Here is a 19,376-nt window from a genome sequence, read left to right as displayed (position 1 = left end):
TTGCCATGGAAGATGAAAACAGACTTGCTTTTAAACATCTCTTAGTCTAAAACGATGTTTATGAAACTTTGAGTAAATGCACATAGGCTGTATTATAACTCTGATATATAATAACATTCATTGTTTATGGCATTAACATGAATGAAAGAGGCATATGGGCTATAGTATATCAATAAACATGTCTGTAGAACCAAAGGTCTAATTTAGAGAAATAGACTACATTTGATATCTTTTTATATTAAAAAAATATATTATCATTATTAATATGTGTACTTTGATTGGACTGATATTACAGCCATAAAACATGTTGCCAGCTTTTGCAGTGGACCAAATGTACAAAGTAACAGAACAAAACGAATATGTGTCGCCATCACAAAAAGTCTCTCACGAGTATAATCTTGACACACAAAGCTGCCTCCAAGTACAATTCTGAAGTTGGATTGGGCTGACATCAGTGGATTCTGCAGTCTCCATGGCTACCGCAGCTGCACCTAGGTTTCAAACAGCTTGAATGATGTAAGTGAAAGTGAATATTTTGGAGACAGCCCTTGAAAAGCTTTCTCAGTTCACACTTACTTTTTACACGATTACTTGAAAACTTGTTAAAATGGGTCTGCATGGTTTAGTGATGCAAAGATTTAAAGTAAGCCCTTTTACACCATCTTGACCACTGATGTTTTGGGGTAAATTTCCCAGACAGGGATTATTTTAAAATTAGGAAAAACATACTTTACAAAAAAACATTATCGTGTGCATTTTGAGACAAAACAATCACATTGGTGTATTTTAAGATTTGTCAATGCAAGTTGTTTCCAATCAAGACACTAACATTTAAATTAGTCTGGGACTAGCCTTAAACCCTGTCTGGGAAACCACCCCTACATGTTTACATTTAAAAATGCATTTAATTACATTCAATATGAACAGTTATGAACAAAATGAACAGTTACTTGATGGGTAATTTATGTAGAAACATTGCCAGAGTTTATCCTTGTGTTAAGAATTTAAGTTTACCTTTCAGTTCAAACATCTGTCGTTAACAAAAAACATTGCCATTTTATTATATTTTAAAACACATTCATTCTCTCTCTTCATTACCTGGTTTAATCTAGAGATTATTATTGGGATAACGAATTCTTGCCTGCATGCATTTGGCTGCGTGACTATGTATGACTAAAGTCCTGTAACACTGAATGATTATCCAAAACCAAATGTTAAAATATACCGGTGACACGCACAGCACATGATCATCTCTGCAAAATGAGGACTTTTTTCTGTTAAGTCAAGTGAAAGTATTCTTGGTGCATGGCTTTAGAACTTGTATGCAGCAATAAGTACACTAAAAAAAAAAAACGATTCAAGCCCGTCTTTCATAAGAACATTAAAATTATGTTGACTTTATTTAAAAATAATAATTTATAGCAATACATGAAAATATTTCTTTATTCTGACATAAAATGAATAAATAGTGTCATCTGTGAGATTCATTCTAGTACGACCAACTCAAATTAATTTGGTTTGCGCATGAGCAAAATAAACTCAAGGAACGAACTCGAATGTGTGGCCGCCATTTTCTGCTGTGGGATGAGGAGGGATGAGGGGTTACGACGGATTCTCTTGCCGTTTAATTCGTTATTGGTAAGTATACGATTTTTTGACTACTAAATACTGTCTATGTCGTAATTTTGAGTGAAATATACAATAGCGTTGAAAGATAATTTAGGTGAATTGTTCTCCTCAGTCTCACTGCCGCTGCTTGCTTCATGCACATTGTGGCATTCCCGCCCTTTTATAACCTTCTAAATTAAAAACGTTGCATAGCACCAAATCTAGTGTGTTTTTTGATTAACCTCATCTTACATCTAGTGGGAAATTGTCGTCAGTAATGTTAGTACTGCCCCGCGAGTCCGAGGTCTCGCTTTCCCGCCGCACGGATCTCTTTCTCGGCATCTACTCAGTGCAGTGAGCGGTAGGGAGAAATACCACATTCAGTTCACCTTACTGTGGCGGACACGTGAATAATAGAGTACAAACGGCGTTTTTAAAACATGTCACTGTTATCGATTGTTTGGATATATAAACATGAACACGGATCGTCTGTTAATAAGCATAGGTTTAGAGGCTGTGAACTGTGTGAAAGAATAGCCTATAACGTTAGCCAAAATCCCCGCTTTTTAAAATGCGTTTAGTGATTTTGTCAGGCGGTTATAAATCAGTACTGACAACAGAAACGGAAACTATGTAAGAACATCTTTATTATGCAATAATCTGTATTAGATTACAGACCGTTCACATAGTAGAGGCGAAAGGGGTGGGTCTGAATTTGCAACAGTAAAACTACGTGATGACGCGTCATCCAGCGCCACAGTTCCACAAAATCCTAGCGGAAGCACTGGAATACATCAGTTGGTAAAATTTCTGTGAAACACTATGTATGCATAGGAATGTACACTAGTGCCTGAGTTTGTGCCCAGAAAAGTGCCCCAGTTGTAATACAAAGGGCAAATTTCATTGAATTTTACAGAATTGCATGATGAACCAGATCTAAAAGTTATTGTTCCCAAACTTAATATACATCTCTTTCACAGATTTAAGAAAATCACGAACTGAACATCAGCCTCCTAGTGATAGTAAGTCATATTTGCTCAAACAATCTGATTTACTTATTTTAAGTAAAATTTTTAAAATAAAATCATAAAAATTTTAATATGAAATCTAAATACTTTTTATTCTTCTTCCAGGATTGTGAATGTGGCAGTGCAAAGAAAGCTCCTGGGCCTCATCAAATGTCACCATGTCCTAGGCTTGTCTAGCGATTTGAGGGCGAGTAATTCATAACATAATTTTTCTTTAAATGAGTAGTTCACCTCGAAAATGAAAATTCTGTCATCATTTACTCACCTTCTTGACATTTTAAACCTGTATGATTTTTCTTCTTCTGCAGAACACAAAAGAAGCAATTTTGAAGAATGTTGGTAACAGAAAACCGTGGGTCCCCATTGACCTGTATTGGTTTTGTGTCCATGCAATAGAAGTGAATGGCGACAAACAGTTTTGATTCAGTTCCATTCTTCAAAATATATTATTTTGTGTTCTGCAGAAGATAGAAAGTCATACAGGTTTGAAATGGGAAGAAGGTGAGTAAATCATGACAGAATTTTCATTTTGAAGGTGAACTACTCCTTTAGTGGGGAAATCACATACACTTATCGTTTATGAAGTGGTGCTGCATAATGTTGAAACAAAACATAATATATTTTGAGCAATAAGTGGTGCTCTAATCGAAATTAGAGTTATCTGTTGTATCAAACGTAACCTTTTGTCATGTAATCTTCTGTGTTTTGTCTAGGCCTCAGCCATTGAGGATGCAGAAAGTGGCATTGCAAGCACAGTCATGGGGATTTACACAATCTGAGGAGAAGGTTCTACAAAACCAGATGATGTAGGAATTGTGATCGAGGGCATCAAGGTTTTGAGTAACCTAGACTGTGTGATTTTTGCATTCATCATGCTGTACAGTCTAATTTATGCTCTTGACCAAAGCTTTCCTGACAACCTCAAGAACACATTTTTTAGGAGTTTAGGAGTACTTGTTTTTATACACACAAGTTCTGCTGCAAATAAGTTTTAGAAAACTAAGGTTTGCAGTACTGCAGGTACAGTGACAAACAGTGACAAAAACAATTTACAAAAATAGTCATATATCAACAGCATTGTTGTGACAAGGTTAAAGTCAGTTTGCTTGTCTGTTTTATAGCTTCAGTTTCACAGGTGTTGTAAATCAGTTCTTAACATGTAGCGCTCATTCAGAATCAAGGTCATCTCTTTACCGTACTAATGCAGTAGGAATGAACAGTGCAGATGTGTGTTCCTAGGTAGACAAGATCTTTTTTCTGTCCAACCTTTAAAGCAGTGTGTTCTCTAAAGAAACACTGAGCTAAAAACGAATCATTTAATTGAAACAAGAAGTGCTTTAATATTCAATCATAATGTTATACATCACCGGCTACAGCTTGAAACCCATTCATAAGACTCATTCCTAGTTTGCAGCTTCTAGAAAGCCAATAAAATGCTTCTACTTAGCTCACATTTTCAGATGAATTTTAATTTTGAAATTGTAATGGGTGTCATGACCCTTCACTGACCTCCTCTGACCTGTATCATTTCTCCTGAGATATACAGATGTGTAAAACGTGAAGATTGTAACACTTGACATAAATTTCCACTGAATACCTGCTTAGAATAAAGAGAACACATAACACCATCGGGTATTAACATTGTTGAAACCTTCAGCGTGATTAAATTCTCTTTTACACTATCTTGACCTTGAGGAACAGCAGAGTGCTGCATAGATAGCTTTTAATTCGGCCTGATACTTTGTTAACTACATTTGTTCTAAAAATGTGCTTACTGCACAAGGGCATTAAATAGGAGAGGAACAAAAGAGGCATAACGAGGGCAACAGGTGAAGGGGATGAACTGATAATGGGATAATGAATAAGGAAACAAGGGGGCGGGGCTAAGACACAGGACGGGAGCACAAGGCACAATCAATGGCCATGTGCTTCCAAAACGAACACAACAAATGGGACTGTCATGATTCCATCGGCCAGAACAAGATACAGCTGCTAAGAAGGCGGGATCATGACAGTACCCCTCCCCCAAGGGACGCCACCTGGCGGCCCCAAGGGGGAACACGACATGAACAAAACAAATCAAAAATCAAAACACTGCAAAATGGTAACTAAAAGTCCAAAACAGGAACACACTAGAGGCCCACTGACAGGAACACACAGGTGGGCCACAGACAGGAACAGACACCAGTGGGCCCGCTCCCAGGAACATCCCCTGGGGGGTCCACAAACAGGAACATACACTTGGGGCCTAGAGACAGGAACACACTCTGGAGGGCCACAGACAGGAACAGACACCAGAAGGCTTGTGCCCAGGAACATCCCCTGGGGGTCCCACAAACAGGAACATACACTTGGGCCCGCAGACAGGAACACACTCTGGAGGGCCACAGACAGGAACAGACACAAGAAGGCCCGTGCCCAGGAACATCCCCTGAGGGGCCCGCAGACAGGAACATGCACTTGGGGCCCGCGACAGGAACACACTCGGTAGGGCCACAGACAGGAACAGAGACCAGAAGGCCCGTGCCCAGGAACATCCCCTAGGGGGCCCACAAACAGGAACATACACCTGGGGCCCGCAGACAGGAACAGACACCAGAGGGCCAGCTCCCAGGAACAACCCCTGGGGGGCCCGCAGACAGGAACACACACTGGTGGCCCAGAGACAGGAACAGACGTAGGGAGGGCCACAGACAGGGGCAGACTCTGATGAGGATCCCGGCGGCATCGACCCTGAAGGGGATCCCAGCGAGATCAACCCCTGGGGGGAACCCGGCGGCATCGACCCCTGGGGGGACCCTGACAGCCTCGACCCTTGAGAGAGGGACCCGGAGGAGATCAACCCTGGAGGGGACCCTGGGGAGATCCACCCTGGAGAGGTGCCCAGTGAGCTGTCTGCTGGGTTCTTCTTTGGCTGGATCGTTCTGTCAGTAGACTGACATGAAACAGAACCCAAGTGCAGACAGCTCTCAACAAAAGACATTTTATTGACAGGACAAAACATAACTCAAAAATCCCTCTAGGGGGAAAACAAGAACAAAATACTTTTACATAACAAGACTTAAAACTTAACTTAACTTAAAGAGACCAGCAAACACAAGGGCATTAAATAGGAGAGGAACAAAAGAGGCATAACGAGGGCAACAGGTGAAGGGCGTGAACTGATAATGGGATAATGAATAAGGAAACAAGGGGGTGGAGCTAAGACACAGGACGGGAAGCACAAGGCACAATCAATGGCCATGTGCTTCCAAAACAAACTCAAGAAATGGGGCTGTCATGATCCCGTCGGCCAGAACAAGATACAGCTGCTAGGAAGGCGGGATCATGACACATTTGAACATAATAATGTTTATAGAATAATGTAGTCACTTGAACATTACATATATAAATATTATTCTAACAGAAAAAGTATCTTATTAGACAATATTTCATCAAGTCTTAAGTTAGAGATTTTGGATAAAATGACTATCAATGACTATTTCATTTCTTGAAATGGTTTAAATTTGATGAAGTCAGTAAAGCTAACATACAAATATATACAAAAACATATACACACTTGATAGTGCTGTTAATTACAAACATATACAGACAATTATTTTATCTGTTAGTAGCACTAATGTACATATTATCAAAATATTGCAATAATGATGTATTCTATACATAATTTTTCTGTTTTCTATTAATTCTTTTTTCCTATTTCGAGTGTTTTGTCTCCCCTGACTGCACTAAAAGGTATTTGACTGTAAAGTTTGTGTGTTTTGAATGTTTTATTTTATTAATGAACACACACTGCTGTTGAAAATGTACCAAACTATTTTTGTTTTATTTAAACTGTATGTATCTGTAAACATTGTGTGTCTGCCATGTTGTCTTACAAAATGAAGTCATGACTACACACAACCTAAAATGTTCTTTAGTTCTTAGTGGATATACAATACATACACGTGTTATTTTCTGTACAGTCTGCTGTGAGGAATACCCATAAGCCCTTGCACCTGTATATTTAAAGTTCATAAGAGTTTGATGTACACATTAAATAGATATACACATTAAAACACATCAATAAATACAGTATATAAACATGTAAATGTAGATTCAAGTGCCCAATAAGTTAAACATTACAGTACAATCAATAAAACAGACTGTTTAAAGAGATAAAATGCAGGGTGAGTGTGATCTCTAATAATTTTACAGTCTTGTTTCCCTTAATAGAATTAATATAGCATCTGTTAATGCTGAAACCACAATGTGGTCAAACATCACCACTTAACCTTCGGTTTCTCAATTCCAAGAACGCAAAGAGCTGACTTGTGTTCTCGTGGAGACCGGTCTTGCGAGGCAGCCTCTGAAAAACGAACTTGAATAGACGCGCCACATTGACTTCTGGGACTTCAAGCGGGTTCCGTAAGCACGCAAGCCAGCATTCAATGCATCCCTGATATCAAGAACACATCCGGGTATTTTCATGCGTTCTCTGGTCTTGTGTTCTTGAGTATTGGAACTGAACTTTGACAGTTATTGATAACGTAGAGCGAGAACATGAGGACACAAGACCGCTGAAGAACGCATATTAAGAAAGGGCCCCTGTCTGCTGGGGATTTTTACAATACTCTATTGTCAAGTGATACACGTCTATGATGCGACATAGCATAAATTTAGAAAACAAACAGTTAATAATATGTTATTTTATGATATTAGTATTTACATTTATAATATAAAATAGCATAAGAGAGATGTATCTTCTTTTTTTTTTTTTTTTCTCCCAAAATTTGCTGTCACACCATAGGACACTTTTACAGTATATTTGTCAAGTTAAACGATATTTCCTCACAAAGTATAGCATAAAAATAATTTTATACATTTTAAACTTAGTATTAACAAGTATACTAGAGTAAAATCATTGTCAAAAGATTTTATTCAAGACGACTGCTAATATGATCTCTGACGTTGATCTCTCGTCCTTAAGATGGCCATCCAGATGACCCTAAACTCCATCTTGTCTGCTAACTCTTTAAACACGTATTTAACGGCAACCTGCAGAGCAAAAAACAATGACAGGGAACTTACAGACTGTTTCTCTGTTATTGTGAAACCTTTGAGTGTGAAAACTGTACTGTTGCTTTTTGGTTCTGCTGACATAAATTCCCAAAAACAAAATCCTAATAGCTGTTTAAGAAAAGGAGGAAAGAACAACTTACTTGCAATCCATCAGATATGTGGGTCCCAGCATACACGGTGGCAAATTCCTCCTCTTGGGCCTGTACAGTGGAATATGATGGCAGCCGCTCTGAACTTCAGTGTGACGCCAGGTCACCCCATACTTTGAAATCCTTTCTTGGCTATTCAGGCATCTTCTGCAAGCGTGATTTTGGAAAACATCTCCCTTTCTTTCCTGAGCGATGTGGTCTTTCTGCGAGGGATCTGCAGAACCTGACACTGTGGGAAAAATACAGGTTAGCGAGGACCGTGGAACACAGAGCATTGTTTAAAACCAAATCATTGAACAGATTCATAGTTCATTTCATTTACTGTCTTACCTTTCATGGCATGGAAGCCTGGAGTGATGAATGAAGGCGAGGACAGGTCTTTCTTTCTGAGCTTCTTATGCGGACGCTCGCTGTCTTGATGTTCGTCCACTTTTCTTTTCTGGCATATGGCACCCGTCTTCCTGTTCTCCTCGTGGGTCAGTTGACTTAAAAACAACAAGGAGATCTCTCTTCTTTCTCTCGGGAATACACCTCTTTTGGGATGGAACCGTAGAACTTGATGTGAACAGCACGTTGGGAAGAGGTGCGATGAAGCTGCTCGGATGTTGAGGCTGAGTTGATTTTTTCGAGGGATTATCATCATTCTTACTCTATAATATGATATGCCTCTCTCTCTCGTCCTGAAGATGACCATCCAGATGATTCTACATAGATAATTCAAAACTGTTTTAAGACTATAGAAAACAAAACCTTCAGAGCATTCTCTACTTACAAAAATAATATTAATAACATACAGATAAAAGTCTTGAGTACTTTAAAACAAATCGAAGTTAACTATCCATGATGATTTATATACAAGTAATGTTATAGGTTACCTGTTCACTGAAACCAGGGATGACGCTCAATGTCCTCCAAACTGGGCCGATTATCTGGATTTTTATCAAGACACCATTGGAGCAGGTGTCGACATTCTGTTAAACAAAACATATAGTCCTTGTCTTCAACAATACAGAAGAGCAAATCACTCCCTTGTTAAGTCTCTTGATCTTGATCTTGCCTTTAGAGAGGAAATCCGGTAAAACAGGTTCATTCTTGATGATTTCCATAATGCCGGAGAACGGGACTGAACCGGACAGAATTTCATACAGTGTAATGCCTACAGACCACACGGTTGTAGGCCCTGCATGGTACCGCCTGAAGTGAAACAACTCGGGTGGAGCATAGACGATAGTTCCTGAGAGATCAAAATGGAAGAAAATAAACAAAAAAGTCCCAGTCCAAAAAACCTGTAGGTATCACACTGTCACTTAAAAACGCTGAGATCTTTTCTTGAGGACTCCGCCAACAACAACCTGCAAAGTTTTTGTAGTTGCTCATTAGAAAATCTCCACAGCCGAAATCCAGCAGCTTGACTTCACGCGTGTCCGTGCAGACGAGGATGTTTTCAGGCTTGACATCTCTGTGCAGGACTCCTCTGCTCTCACAGTGTTTCAGAGCGTTGATCAGCTGCAGGATAACGTCCTTGGCCATCTCCTCGTCCGTATCTTCGCTGCGGTTGGAGAACTCTACAAGATCTTCGCACGGATCAGGACGCTCCAGGATCAGAGCATAATGTTTTGGCTGCTCGAACCACTCCAAAAGGCGCACGATGTTGGGACAGGCCGGAGGTGCACTCACATGTAGTAATAATGCCACCTCCAATGGTATTGAACCCTGCAATATAGAAAGATGTTCCTAGTTCCAAGATTTTGATTAAGCTTTCTTTAAAGGCTGAATTCAGATGTACAGTGACCCCCAAAAAATGTGGAAAGATCCAAATGGATTTGGCACATGCAAACAAATGTTACTAGTACAATGGACATGTTTTACAACCAAACATTTTCCAAATTCTTTCTTCATTTTAAACACAACACGGTACTAATATTATTGAACACATTTTTTTTTTTTTACGTTTTGTTTGATGTGTTTTGTGTGCTTTTGATATTTAGTTTTTTTGGTATTATTGTTTAATACAAAGACATTAATAAATGAACATGCATAGTGTAGGTGTCTGAATATTTTTGGGGTCACTGTAAATGTAAATGTTAAACAAAGAGAATCAAAGTGGAACTTACATTTTCAGAGTCCTCCACCTTTTTTGCCAACTCTTTAGACACGTATTTGATGGCAACCTGCAGAGCAAAAAACAATGACAATGAACATACAGACTGTAGTTTGTGTGAAAAAACTTTGAGTGTGAAAACGGTACTGTTGCTTTTTGGTTCTGCTGACATAAATTCTAAAAACAAAATCGTAATAGCTATTTAAGAAAAAGGTAGGTAAGGAGATAACGACTCACTTGCAATCCATCAGATATGCGGGTCCCGGCATACACGGTGCCAAATCCACCTTCCCCCAGTTTAGGACCTTGTAAATATGGCAGTCCTTTCAGGAGAAAACATGTCAGAGTAAAATCAACGATAAAACACCAACTGAGCAATCTGATTTTCACTCACTCACACACAACAAAAGATTAGATGACGTTATTAAATGAAATGTCATAAAACTGATTATTGGTTGTGTTTGAGCAGGAGGTTACCTAATGTAAATCCAGCAATCAGTTTTACGTTAAAGTACACAAGTGGGCCAAAAAGTGTAAAAATATTTTGCGGTGAAACGCAGCCTTTTCAAGGATGAACATTTTAAAGGGAAATCATTAAGTGACAACTCATTTACTATAAACCCAGTCTTACCTTCAATGGCATGGAAGTCACTCTGATCGCTCTGAGGTTTCTGAGCGTTCTCCTCTTGTGCCTGTACAGTGGAATATGATGGCAGCCGCTGGGGGCCTATGGAACACAAAGCATTGTCTAAAACTAAATCATTGAACGGATTAGCAATTCATTTAATTTAATGTAAGCACAGTCTTACCTTCCATGGCACGGAAGCCTGGTGTAGTGGAGGAGGGAGAGGGCGGGTTTTCCTTTCTGAGCTTCTTCTGCGGATGCTCGCCGTCTTGATGTTCTTCCACTTTTCTTTTCTGGGGGACGGCCCGTTGGCTTGAAAAAGACGAACAAGGTCTCTTCTTTCTCTCAGGAGCACATCCTTTCTGGGACAGACCCGTGGAACCTGAAGTAGACAGCATGTTGGGAAGAGGTGTGATGAAGCTGGTTGGTTATTCATATAGTCTGAGATTTACCACAAATGTGAAACGATATAACTGACCAACATCTCTTCTACACATCATGAACATTGTACTGCAGCATGCAAATAATGTATCAGGAAGAAGATATTGTGCAGATCACTTACCACGCTTTTTAACTCTATCACATTTGGATGAGGACACTGGTGAGGCCTGCAGCTCAAAGGACAGAGGTGTGAAGACACTCTCGCGCTTTGACTGGCTTGGCTTTGACAGGGGTTCTGGAAAGCGGTCACTCGACTTCCTTGCTTCATCCTCCTGATCAGACCGGGTCAAAGGACTTCTGGACCTATAGCGCTTGTTTCCTTCACAAGGAGTGGATTCAGTCCGGTGAAGGTAGCGTGAGGCTGAAATAACAGCATAAGTTTCAAAAACAATACATTGTTATTATTGCACCATCATTGAACTTCATTTGACAGAATAATGATTGTTAGAGTAGTAAAAACATGAGGGGCCTATACAGGACACCTGTCATTGAGGACCTGAGCATTTTAGCACAATGTTTTTACAAAGCTGTTTTAAAAACAACATTCACTGAAACGTATACTATAGTATAAGATGATGTTGCCATCTTGTTCATGACCACTTTTACACATCGTATTAAATATTAATAACCGATTAAACAGTATTCAATGTTTGCTTTATCCTGTTAGCGTTTTGTTTGCTATGGATTTTTGTAACAAAACCCGTGTCATTTGACCATTTTGCCAAATTATTTTGTCCTGAGGGGTCGGTAAAAACAAATATAGCTCAAATTTACGATTCGGACATCGCTGTTGGCTTCTACTATGCATATGGTAGAAACAAGCTTGGTAACTTTACAGAGCAAAAATAAAACGGGTTTTTTTTAGATTTACCAACAAATTGATGCTCGCTTCCCCTACACATCACGAACATTGCAACATATAAATCATATCAATACTTATAAACAAATAATATTAAAATGTAGAAATGCACTGTACCCCGCTTTTCAGATCCGCTGGAGGCCATTTGTGCAATCGACAATATACTTTTACTCGTAAAAATGATCGTCTTCGCACAAAAAAGATTTCGCAAAACAGCAAAAGCTTTGACAAATATCAAGAGCTTTGACGAAAAAACACACTCGAAAGCTGACAAGAATCGCTACGAGTCGCCTCAACTCTCCCACAAGGAAAACTAGCGGTGGGCGCACACACTTATACTCGCGACAGCGTTCTAAACCTTTATGACGCAACATAGGGTGCGTTTATATTTGGTTTTAACATGCGATCTGTATCTGGATGTTGTCCACATACACATTGAAAAGACAAGCGTAAACGCGCTTCTGATAGGAATGTCATCCGATCAGCGTGTCCTGATCCATAGGTAGTCGAGGACGCATTGTGATCGGATCTCAGTGTAATGTAAACGCAATCCAGACAGTTTATCTACATTTACCGGTACAATTTCACAGAAAACCCCGCCCGCTATCATTATTCTCTCGTCTGTCCGAAACCTGTCAGACTGCGGAGCAGATGACAAATACAGAGGAAAGTTTACTCTTGCTCCCGAACGTTGCACAGTCGTTCATTTTCCCACGAAATTATCATGGATACTTTAACCTACAGAGGATTTATGTCAAATCACACGAGATGTTTTACTTGACCACTTCAACTGTATCGTCACTGTATTTGTGACTGCCATGAATGGCGTTGACTCGCACACACAGCGCCAGCTGTGTTTTAAAACGCATCATTTGTTTATTTTCATGTCACAGACACGAATGGCAACACTATACCAGCTTGTTTCTAACATACGTGTGTGTGTGTTTACTGTAGCCTATACGGCGTAATCAACTCTCCGGTTCCCCGAGGGCTGCTGCCGCTTGTGTCTCGTACGGCTCTCACTAAATCCTTGGTGTTTCGAGTCTGACGTCATCACCCAAACGTGTTTTTTCATCAATTTTAACAATCATAGGTAGTTTAGATGGTTAGAGTAAGGTTAGGGTTAGGGTGTGGGTTAGGGTAAAGGTTTCGTAAGACTTGAAACACCAAAGATTTAGTCAAAACCAACAAGCCACGCCCACGGATCTGACTCGAAAGTACCGTCCCGAGAAACAGATTAAGCGGCAGACGGGCAGCTTGAAACGGAGCTCTGAAGTAGTGATGGGAATTATGATTCAATTTTAGTGATTCGTTCTTTTTCAGTTCGTTCACCAAAATGATTCGTTCAGATTCGTTCAGTGACCATTTCTATAATACGCCAGCAGGTGGCGAAAAAGAGTTGTGTTATGTCAACGAACGTATTAATGGACGTATAAACTGATTACAGGCTTTATTAAAATGTGTGTCTCTGATCTACTCATTAAATAAATAAAATAAGTCTAAATAAGTGTTCAGATGACCAACGCACAAGGTTTTCTGCATAATTAAAAAGTTAATTGTTTGGTCATTTACACATTCATAAATCTGGGATTATGTTAAACGTAAAGTTTATGTATTTTAAATAAACAAGCGTGCAAAGTAGCCTACCTGTAACTGCGCTTTGCATCCGCTTTCTGCTGATTGCTGAACGAGACTCACATGCTAAATGACCGACCTACAGTGTACTGTACACTCTCGTTCAATTCGTTCATGAACGACACTTACCAGTTCGTTCAATTCGTTCACGATCTCTCTCTCTCTCGTTCAGACTCAACAGAGACTGGTCAGTGTGGGCGTATTCGTTCAGTGGAAGATCTAACCAATTACATGTCCCTTCACAGCCGGAACTGGAATGCTATTTGCTGACGTGACGCGAATGAGAGCTAACCAATACTTTTTTGTTTTACAGTTTTTAGAGAAGTGCATGACATGAATTAAACGTAATGAAGTCGTTTTTATTTGAAAGAACAATAAATGATACAAAATGCACACAAAACACCTGTGCTTGCAGTACAATAACAGGGCTTGACATTTTCCATGCAATAAAAATGACAATGTTAATTTGTCTTTGTTACATTTAACCATCAGCTTGCATTATTTAATTATTTTCGTAAGGATCTTTACATTGTGTCCGTTTCTGTACTTGTTGAACAGGAGACAGGCAGAAGTAACAGCTCGTTCACGAACGAGAATCAGCGGGTCTCGTTCAGACTCAAACACAGGCTCGTTCAGTGAAGGGCGTATTCGTTCAGTACATTCAACCAATCATATGCTTTGTCAAAGCCCACTCTCGAACGCCATTGGCTCGTGCTTTAGACACTCTTTAAGCCAAGACGCTCTGTGCTCGAGGGAGAGATTTCAGTGAACGAGAAATATGAGTCATTGCATTTGTGACCCTGGATCACAAAACCAGTCTTAAGTAGCACAGAAACATTTTTAGTAAAAGCCAAAAATACATTGTATGGGTCAAAATTATCTATTTTTCTTTTATGCCAAAAATCATTAGGATTTTAAGTAAAGATCCTGTTCCATGAAGATATTGAGCAAATTTCCTACCATAGATATATCAAAACTTTATTTTTGTGAGTGGATGGCCTGCTACAGTGCCTCCGATTAACAACTTCGAAGGCGATTTTCTCAATATTTTGATTTTTTTGCACCCTCAGATTCCAGAGTTTTAAACTGTCGTATCTCCACCTGATATTGTCCTATCCTAACAACCCATACATCAATAGAAAACTTAATTATTCAGCTTTCAGGTGATGTAACAATCTCAATTTTGAAAAATTGACCCATAAGACGGGTTTTGTTGTCCATGGTCACATTTCGTGAACGAGAACGATTCGTTCACTTAAAGATTCGTTCAAAATGAACGATTCGTTCACGAACGAAACATCACTACTCTGAATACACCGTATATCATTTACACACAGAAACAAGATTGTATAGTGTTGCTTATAGCTGATGTCAGTAAACACGCTATTTAGGGCGCAGACCACGCGCTGTCACTTTCAGCCGAACCAGCCCAAATAGTCGAGAACGATGTAAGTGGTCGCTTTTGATCATAGGAACTTCGGCCTGCGTGCGTGTGTGTGCGCGAGTGAAACCCGCCACAGCTCAAGTACAAAAGCTTGTGTCATTTTACAAACGTCCTCTGCTTTCTCATATAAGATCATTAATCGTTTTAACCATGGTTTACTTCCCACCGCTGCCTCGAGTTCAACATGGCTGCGTATCAAATCTGTAACATGCTCATCCTCCCCGTTATACGTGTTGTGTGAAATCTCCCCGCACCGGGGCTATTTTTAAATTGCAGGCTTATTAAAATAATGGGCGGGAAACTATAGAGATCCGATCAGTTATCCAGATGTGGAAGCCACTTGTTGACAAGTGTAAACGCGCTGTGTCCTGATTGTCTGAAGATCCGATCTGCTTGTTCGGATCACCGAGATCGCATGTTAATGCCAAATATAAACGCACCCATAAAGACAGTTTGATTCATCTGCAGCTTGTGACACCGTGTGCAAATGTCTTGTTGTCAATGGGGTCATCGCGCCGCATCCAGTGTGGACACATTTTTTAATTATAATGGCTTCTATTGCGCGTGTCGCGTCCAGTAAAGACAGTGGTCAATGTGTTTTTCTACTGGATGCTGAAGTGGGATGAGAGGACAACTGCCTAGTGTAGCCTACATAAACTGAACCTTGCAAAGCTTACTTGTTGCTTAACATTCTCTTGTTTAACGCAGTATGTATGCATGCATGCTAGGAAAACTAAAATAAGATATAACTAATGTGTTTTGTGTAAGATTATATTTATATGTTAACTCAATATTTATTAGTCTCCTTTGTATTTCACAGCGAAAGCAAATGCACACACAAACAACAATAATAACAAGAATAGGATAAATAAAAATACAAAACCATTCAAAAAACGACACAAAATGTTTAACAATAATAAAAAAGAAATGCAAAAATAAATTTCTAAGATGGATAGAAGTTCAAGCTAGGCTTTGCAATATTCCACAGTCTTTGCCTTAGTGTTCTTTACACCCTCCAATGCTTCAATATATTAATACAATTCACATTTAAAATGTACAAAATTGTGTACTTTTTTGAACCATCGACATAATAATGAAATAACTGAAAATATAAGAATAATAAAGATAAGACTGCAATAAACTAAAGGTTTATCATAAAAACACTTTAGCGTCAACAAAAATATTCTGAGAAAGATCTTAAAATCAAACCAAAACAAATTACTACAAAGATAATAAAAAAGACGTGGAATTTTTTTTTATTCAAATGACAAAAGACTAAGGTCAATCTTTAAAAAAATCTTTTAACAACCTGATTTACAAGGTTAATACAATTAATATTTTGAAAGCAATTTCTGGAATCTTATTAGTCACACCATCTATCATAAAAGCATCCACCCATTTAATGTGATTGTTGAGAAAATTCCAAAAACTTTTAAACCAAAAGTATATTCTCTGACTTATCTGTATAAAGCTATTGTTACACTTTTTCATCAATAATACCTACACTATCTAGTTTTAAAGTAAAATCAAAAGTCATATTAGATTCGCTTAATAGGACTAGGTGTTATAATCCCACTATTTCATCACAGTTGAATTGCCCAATAGGACATTTCCCACGCCTTATGCTTGACAGGGGTTAGCAGTCAAGGACATGAATAGAGGAAAGGAGGTCTGAGGTTTCACTCGTTCATCGGGTAGGCATCCTCTGTGTTTGGGGGATAAATGATTATAGAGATACATAGCATACTTACCTTTCCTTGCCATTATCAGAGAGACATCTCATGAGTTGTGTGTCCCAATTTCATCACATTATCCTGGGTGAAAGATTTTGGTGAGGTGCTGCTGGTCAGTTGGGCACCTTAGCCTCATTGGGTGTTTCGGCCCTTTATCACAAGACACCCTCAGCTAAGGGAGGCTCACCTCAGGTTGATCAGACCTGGGTGTGTGTCGCATTGTTACAAGGTCATCTGGCAGCCCATGCTGTGTCCATCCGCCTAAACCACAGCCATTGGCTTCTTCTTTCTGCACCACTGGCCAGTTCTTGATTATCCTCCACTGGATCTGTCCTCTGAGAGTGACCTATTTGTCAGCTATGGTGACCTCTGCATTTAACCCGTCCAGTGAGTAATGAACTCACGCACTGCAAGTCGTGAACACATATACACCAGAAGCAGTGGGCAGCTATCACTGCAGCTCAAAGGCACCACAGTCGTTACTTGCCGGCACTGAGATTCGAACAGGTAAGCTTCTGGTCACGAGTCTGACTCTCTAACCATTAGGCCACAACTACCCACACCGTTAATGCAAGCTCAGTGCCCTGGTCCTGTATGGCATACCATTACAACACATTACCAAAAATCAACACAACCATACGCGCCAACCCATTGGCTAAGGCTGTTATAGCCCCACTGGCTCCGTTAATGCAAGTTCAGTGCCCCCGGTCCCGTATGGCATAACAATAGAACACAACACCATTTTATTACGTGGTCACTTGGCAGCCCATATTTCGTCCTTCCGTTTCAACCACAGCCAGTGGCTGCTTCTCTCAGCGACAGTGGCAAGTTCTTTGACTACAGTCTGTTGGGCCTGTCCTCTGATCCCCACTTTCTTAAGCAGCCTTGAAGTGGAATTGGAAACAAAGCCCCTGCAGCCCACTTCCACCGGGAACACTTTCGCTGTCCATCCCCGATCTTCAGCCTCTGCTGCCAAGTTGGCATACCAGAGATTCTTTCTTTCAAATGCTTCGTTAATGGCCTCTTCCCAAGGTACAGTCAACTCAACTACTGTCCTACTGGAGCTGGACCACAGAACCATGTCCGGCCGCAGGATGGTCGCTGCGATTTCCAAGGGGAAAATAAGTTTGTGGTTTAAATCAACTCGCATTTCCCAATCCCTGGCTATACTCAGCAGACCTGAATCTGGGGTTAAGGGCTTGGCCCGCGGTTTCTTCCCCTCCCGAATAAAGGGTCGCCTTTTTAGCGAGTTAGCCTTGTCGTTTTGGGGGATGGCATTTGCTGCCACTCTCTTGGTCTCTACTGCTGCAGCCAAGCACTTTAGTACTTGATTGTGGTGCCATGTGTATCTCCCCTGTGTCAAGATCTTCTTACAACCCGCAAGAATATGTTTGAGGTTTGCTGGAGCTGCACATAGGTGGCAGGCTGGATCCTGTCCACACCAAACATGCAGATTTGTTGGTGAGGGATGCACATGATATGTAGCTCTTATGATAAAATTTAGCCTGTTTGTTTCCATACTCCACAGCTCACTCCAAGCGATTTTGCGCCGTTCAATGCCTTCCCACCTCATCCAATGGCCTTGCTGGGCTTGAGAGACCGCTCTGGCACATCTACTTGCTTCCTCTTGATGGCTAACCTCCTCCACTACCAGGTGACGCTGTTCCTTTGGTGTTGCTTTTCGCCACGTGGGTGTGGTTGATGCCAAACCAAGTCCCCCTCTGTCATGTTGCACTTGTCCCACGATGTCCTTATGTCTGAGGGCTGGATTTGCATCTCCAACCGCTGTTGTTGGGTTCCTTTTCCTTCCTGTTGCTACTGTTGGAGCAGCATCTCTTACACAGGGATCACAGGATTCTTTGAGCGTCATCTCTAACCTTGTTTTGGTGCATTTATATTCCTCCACAAGGCTTGAAATGGGAAGAGAGAGAGCTCCATTCCCGTACAGGCCTATGTTGCTAAGGCATCTTGATAGCCCAAGCCATTTCCTCACTTGTGTACTCACCAATCTCTCCAGGTTGTTGGCGTGAGACTCCGTGAGCTCATACATTGAAATTAGCCACATCAGGCGTGGCAACAAACCAAATTGGAAGCACCAGAGTTTCAGCTTCCCAGGAAGAGCTGTATTATTGATTTTCTTGAGTCCACTGGCTGTCTCTTGCCTGAGTTGTTCCACCGGTTCGGCGTCTTTAAGGTCTGCGGTGTACCACCGTCCAAGGTTTTTGATGGGCTTTTCCCTGACTGTTGGTATGGGCTCAGCCTTTATACAGAACCTGTCATTGGTAAGCCTGCCCTTGACAATAGAAATGCTGCGGGATTTGCTGGGTTTAACCTCCATTTGTGCCCAACTAATGTTCTCCTGGAGCTTATCCAGCAGCCACTTTGTACATGCTTTGGTTGTTGTGATGGTTGTCATGTCATCCATGTATGCTCTGATTGGAGGTAGGCGCAACTCATTTTTCAAACGCTTTCCTCCAACCACCCAACGCGATGCCCGGATTATTATTTCCATTGCCATTGTGAAAGCCAGTGGTGAAATTGTGCAATCTGCCATTATGCCAACCTCCAGCTGTTGCCACGCAGTGGTACTATCCTGTGTGGTAATACGGAATCGGAGATCCTGAAAATATGCCTTAATCAGCTTTGTGACCTGCTCTGGAACGTGGAAGAAGTCAAAGGCTGTCCACGGCAG

General features: G+C 40.5%; 1 protein-coding gene across 1 annotated transcript; it reads right to left on the bottom strand.

Annotated features, from left to right (window-relative positions):
- Positions 1 to 8,455: 8,455 nt before the first annotated feature.
- Positions 8,456 to 19,109, bottom strand: LOC130561289 (serine/threonine-protein kinase pim-1-like). The gene is made up of 10 exons (XM_057345507.1): positions 18,847 to 19,109; positions 18,302 to 18,519; positions 11,135 to 11,374; positions 10,853 to 10,954; positions 10,185 to 10,264; positions 9,979 to 10,017; positions 9,199 to 9,580; positions 8,904 to 9,080; positions 8,722 to 8,817; positions 8,456 to 8,550 (listed from the first exon to the last, which is right to left on the bottom strand). The coding sequence occupies exons 1-9, from the start codon at positions 19,107 to 19,109 to the stop codon at positions 8,726 to 8,728; spliced, it is 1,593 nt and encodes a 530-aa protein (XP_057201490.1). The 3' UTR covers positions 8,456 to 8,550; positions 8,722 to 8,725.
- Between the last annotated feature and the right edge of the window lie 267 nt (positions 19,110 to 19,376).

The sequence above is a fragment of the Triplophysa rosa genome, linkage group LG11 (genome assembly GCF_024868665.1).
Source record: "Triplophysa rosa linkage group LG11, Trosa_1v2, whole genome shotgun sequence".
In the NCBI taxonomy this organism is placed as follows: Eukaryota; Metazoa; Chordata; class Actinopteri; order Cypriniformes; family Nemacheilidae; genus Triplophysa; species Triplophysa rosa.
The sequence above is the reverse complement of the archived record's forward strand: the minus strand, read 5'-3'. Positions and strand labels throughout refer to the sequence as shown.

What these genes read in the sequence shown, in the direction of transcription:
- LOC130561289 (XM_057345507.1), bottom strand. Translation starts at nt 19,109, where the DNA reads ATGGATGACATGACAACCATCACAACAACCAAAGCATGTACAAAGTGG. An exon ending in GAACCGGTGGAACAACTCAG is followed by an intron (nt 18,520 to 18,846) that starts GCAAGAGACAGC and finishes TCCCTGTGTAAG; the next exon opens with AGATGCTGCTCCAACAGTAG. An exon ending in GCATATCTGATGGATTGCAA is followed by an intron (nt 10,018 to 10,184) that starts GTGAGTCGTTAT and finishes TTTGCTCTGCAG; the next exon opens with GTTGCCATCAAATACGTGTC.